Source organism: Sardina pilchardus, chromosome 11, assembly GCF_963854185.1.
Source record: "Sardina pilchardus chromosome 11, fSarPil1.1, whole genome shotgun sequence".
NCBI classification, from domain to species: domain Eukaryota; kingdom Metazoa; phylum Chordata; class Actinopteri; order Clupeiformes; family Clupeidae; genus Sardina; species Sardina pilchardus.
The window spans coordinates 20,916,092-20,921,091 of record NC_085004.1 but is presented as its reverse complement, the minus strand read 5'-3'; the positions used below and the strand labels follow the sequence as shown (position 1 = coordinate 20,921,091).

The 5,000-nt window shown below is 46.0% G+C and overlaps 1 protein-coding gene across 1 annotated transcript in view; it reads right to left on the bottom strand.

The window, feature by feature from the left end:
- The window catches only part of acsf3 (acyl-CoA synthetase family member 3), a 42,126-nt gene that overhangs the window by 1,824 nt on the left and 35,302 nt on the right, over positions 1-5,000 (bottom strand). The window contains exon 9 of the mRNA XM_062549800.1: positions 2,543-2,654. Within this exon, the coding sequence (XP_062405784.1) occupies positions 2,543-2,654 (112 nt within the window). The remainder of the gene's footprint in view (positions 1-2,542; positions 2,655-5,000) is intronic.

Below are 5,000 nucleotides of genomic sequence, written 5' to 3'. Positions count from 1 at the left end.
ACACACAAAAACAAACACACACACGCTAATGAATCCTGTATTTCTTCAGCATTCCAACATAATACAGCTGAATATCTTGACTTTCGATGGGTAACTATCCGCAAATGAATGACTGATTTCTACATCTCTGTGAGTGTGCACGCCTAAACCAATGCTAACTAAGGACGTACATGTATATTGCAATTAGGACTTCTTTCGCAGGCAACGTGCTGGCAGTCCATGTGTGAGTGTGCATCCATGAGTCCAGCATGGCCTCACCCCGGTAAGGGGCACGCACACACACACACACACACACACACACACAGTGACACAGATGTGCAGTGACAGTAGCAGCCAGGGCACTGTGCAGTGAGCAACTCCTCCATATCTCTCTCTCTCTCTCTCTCTCTCTCTCTCTCTCTCTCTCTCTCTCTCTCTCTCTTACCCTGTTCTTCTCCTCAACTGTTCTACACTCCCTGCAGCTAAGCTTGAGGGTGTGTGTGTGTGTGTGTGTGTGTGTGTGTGTGTGTGTGTGGGCAGGTCAGTGACTTAGACGCTCATCCTCCAACACACAGCGCGGCACAACAGTGTTGCCCAGCACCCACACACCATATGGACGGCTGACACACACACACACACACACACGCGCACGCGCACACACACACACACACACACACACACACACACACACACACACACTGATAGACACCCAAAACACAGACACATGCACACAAGCACTGAAACCAGCAATCACACAAATAAAAACAAATGATAAGCTGCTTACACTTACTCCTGTTCCCAACACACACACACACACACACACACACACATATACACACACATACATACACGCGCACACACAAGGAAACACACACGGAAACACACACACACACACACACACACACACACACACACACACACACACACACACACACACACACACATATAAAAAGCAGATGGATAGACAGTGAGAATGAGAAAGGGAGGTTGGGGAGGGGAGGACAGACAGAGCAAGCTGAGGAGGAAAAAAAGAGAGAGTGAGAAAGAGTGAGAGAGAGAGAGAGAGAGGGGGAGAGAGAGAAAGAGCGAGAGAGAGAGAGCGAGAGAGAGCGAGAGAGAGCGTCAAAGTGCCCTGAGCCAGGGCTCTGAAAGGGGACATGTGTCTCCTGACAGAGCTCGCGTCTCGGGCAAAACAAACACAAGTGACATTTAGAAAAAAAAGAGAGGGAAGAAGAAAGGAGAGGGGGAAAAACAGCAGCCAAGAAAGAAAGAGTACCCTTGAGTCACAATCCTAACCCTGCCCTCCATTCCCCTCTCCCTCTCTCCCCCTCTCCTCTCCTCTCCTCTCCTCTCCTCTCATCTCGTTCTCTCGCTCCCTCTTGTCTCTCCGGGGATTTAAAAAAGAATGCAATTTTGAAATTCACATAGTCACATGGTGACAGGTATGCAAGGGCTTACATTCAGGAATGTGTCCAAAGGCAAACAAACACACATATACATACATACATACATTCATGGGCCTGTATTGATTCGCATACAGTATATATGATTTGCAGTCATACTTGACAGACACGCTCGTTCTGAAACGGAGAGGCCATTCTCACTGAGAAGTAGGTTAGCTTGTTGTGATTTGGGAATATGTACAGCTCCCACTCGATCCTGCGCATCTCTTAAAAACTCCCCATCAGGGCAGAGAGACTCCCACTGGACCCCCGAGCTCTCCAGCCTCGTCCACACATACAGATGAGAGCTCGTCTCTGGGGGAGGTCTGGCTCCTACCCAAATTCATTACATTCAGCTGCCCCAAAGCATCGCGACATCATTCGCTAACCAGCGGAGTGTCTCCGCTCGTAGAGAATACGGGATCCAGACAAGTACAGGTTTCATCATGTTTAAAGGGTTCTATGCAAGAACCGAGCAAGTGTTCAGAACACCCACGTATTCACCTTATAGTACACAATATAGTTTTAGGCCCTGTCCACAATTATAAACACATTCAGTGTTACAGAAACACAGTAATAGAAAATAACTTCTGTGTTTCACTAGTTCGCCCATTGGTATGATTGTTGCGCTTGGGTGTAACGTTAAGAGCATGTTTGGCTAGGTAGCTGGCCGTGGTCCTGGAATGCCTTAAGTGGAGATCGCGTCAAAGCGTGTTTAGTCCTTTCATCCTCACTAAAATGGCGCATTCTGACACTAAAATGTGTGTACAGTGAAAAAAAAGAGAGCTCCAGATACGATGAGGTGCAGTTGCCATGATACTGATCAAATGTAGAGTTCCAGACACCACCAACAACAAACACTATGGTGCTTCCGTGTTCCGTGTAGACCCAAAACTTTGAAAATGATAATGTCGAAGGAAAGATTTATACGATCTGAAGACAACCCAGAGCGTACTAGATAATGTGGAAGGAGATTGTTTCCCCCTAAAATACACATATTTAGAATTCAACCTTTTTTTACTCACTACATAGTACACTATATGGAGAGTCCAGTCTTGGCATTCTTAAAGAATGAGAATGTGCATGTTCCATGTGTTCCAGTGCATGTGTAGAGCACTCACCTGGCCCAGGCCTTGAGCTGCGGCAGGCTGAGACTGGTTCCTCTCTTGAGCTGCACCACCGCCGTCACCTTCTGACCCCACGTGGCGTCCCTCACCCCGATCACCGCCACGTCTGAGCCACACAGGGGGACACGTCTCAGAGACAAGCTCGTTTTTCTTTGTCACAAACCATCATAGCCTTTTTGTCAACATTTTTGTCAGATTTACTAATTATTATTACAATAGCCTGGGTGTTCCCATGCTGCCTTGTGTGTGATTTGATTCACGCTGCTAAGTCAGCCTGGGAACTACTGCCCTAATTTTTACCTCAGATAGGGAACCAATCACAGAACAGGGGGAAAAGCTAAACGATGATGAGCTATTTGATAGACATCCGTGGCGCCCAATAAACGGATCTGGGCATTTTTTTCAAATACGAGAAAATTAACGTTTGGTTCCCAGACCACGTCTCATTGAGAAGTGGTGGCGCTAGCCAGGCTAAAAATGACCATTACATGTGCAAAACAATGTCTGCACATGCTCTGACAACACAATAGCTCTCGTCATGTTTATAAAGCTTATTACATTGAAAATAAGTTAAGATAGAGGGAGAGAGTTCCTCTTTAAACTTAACAGACACTGTACAGTAATTTACAGCATATAAGCCGCATTGTGTATAAGCCGCAGGACAGTGTTTTATGCAAGTTAAAAGAAACAAAGGCATATTAACACCATATTAACTGCCCCCCTGTATCGACCTCATAGCTGAAGAAATTTGGCAAAATCAATGTATAAGCCGCGGCTAATAGTACAACAGGTGCAACAGACACGGGCCGCTCTCTCACCTGCGTGAAGCTGGCCCCCCATGTTATTCAAAAATGATTAAAAACACTGCTATTCGTTTGTGCTACGTTTGTGCCGGTTTGTGCCGTAAAAATTATAGTTTGTGCCGTTAAGGGTTTTTAAGTAATTCAACTTTACATTTTCTGGCCAGTGACGTCACTCAGCCCCCCATACATGTCCAAATTTCCCCAAAATGGTCTCCATCGTTTGTGCTACGTTTGTGCTGGTTTGTGCCGTTAAAAGTAACATTTGTGTCACTATGTTTTTTAAGCTATTCCACTTAATTTGTTACACGCGTGACGTCACCCAGCCCCCCATCAATGTCCAAATCTTCCAAAAATGGTCTCAATCGTTTGTGCTACATGTGTGCTGATTTGTGCCGTTAAAAGAAACATTTGTGCTACTATGTTTTCCACGTTATTATGGTTTATTTATTACTCGCGTGACGTCACCAGCCCCCCATCAATGTCCAAAACTCCCAAAAATGGTCTCAATCGTTTGTGCTACGTTTGTGCTGATTTGTGCCGTAAAAAAAACATTTGTTCAGCTATACTTTTTAAGTAATCACGCTTTGTTACAGGCGTGACGTCATTCAGTCCCATTCAGCGTCCAAATCTCCTGAAAATAGTTGCGCTCGTTTGTGCTACGTGCGTGCTGATCTATTTCATTAAATGTTTGTGTTGCCTACTATGTAGAGGTTAGCCAGGGGGCTTGTCCAGCAGTTTTAGCTTATGCTAGACATCACCCAGCCCCATCAATGTCCTTATCGATTTACGGTGCTACCCTCTTTACTTGGCTGTTTCTGCTGCCCAGAATTATATACACCAGTTGCTGGTGCGTAACGTCAGAATTGCTGTAACCAGAATTAACTGGTGGCCTTGGAGACGACTTCAAGTAGCTGCCTAAATGCTGCTTGTGTGCGGGCAGTGCGCAACGCTCTGTCATTTTGATGCATAGGCCAAACAAAAACTTTTGCTTATTTTAGAGAATATTGTAATATTTGTTTCGTGGTCGGAGGAGGAGTCAAATCACACACAGACAGGGAGTCACGTTTACAATTTATTTAAAGTTGACACACACAACCCAACCTCCCGAATGCACCCACCCTGCATTCATCCACACACAACCCACCTAAAACAGCCCTCTCTATGGCGGAGTTGTGCTAGGGGAAGGGGCTGGCCATTAACCCCGGCCTGGGGCTAACTATGCCCGCACACACACGCACAACACACACACACACACACACACACACACACACACACACACACACACACACACACACACTCACACAGGCCTGTTAGTTCGGGGAGTCCCAGTTGCCACAGCTAGCCCACAGAGTTCAGGTAGCAGTAATCCACAGTAGCGATAGCAATTCTGACGTTACGCACCAGCAACTGGTGTATAAAATTCTGGGCAGCAGAAACAGCCAAGTAAAGAGGGTAGCACCGTAAATCGATAAGGACATTGATGGGGCTGGGTGATGTCTAGCATAAGGTAAAACTGCTGGACAAGCCCCCTGGCTAACCTCTACATAGTAGGCAACACAAACATTTAATGAAATAGATCAGCACGCACGTAGCAAAAACGAGCGCAACTATTTTCAGGAGATTTGGACGCTGAATGGGACTGAATGACG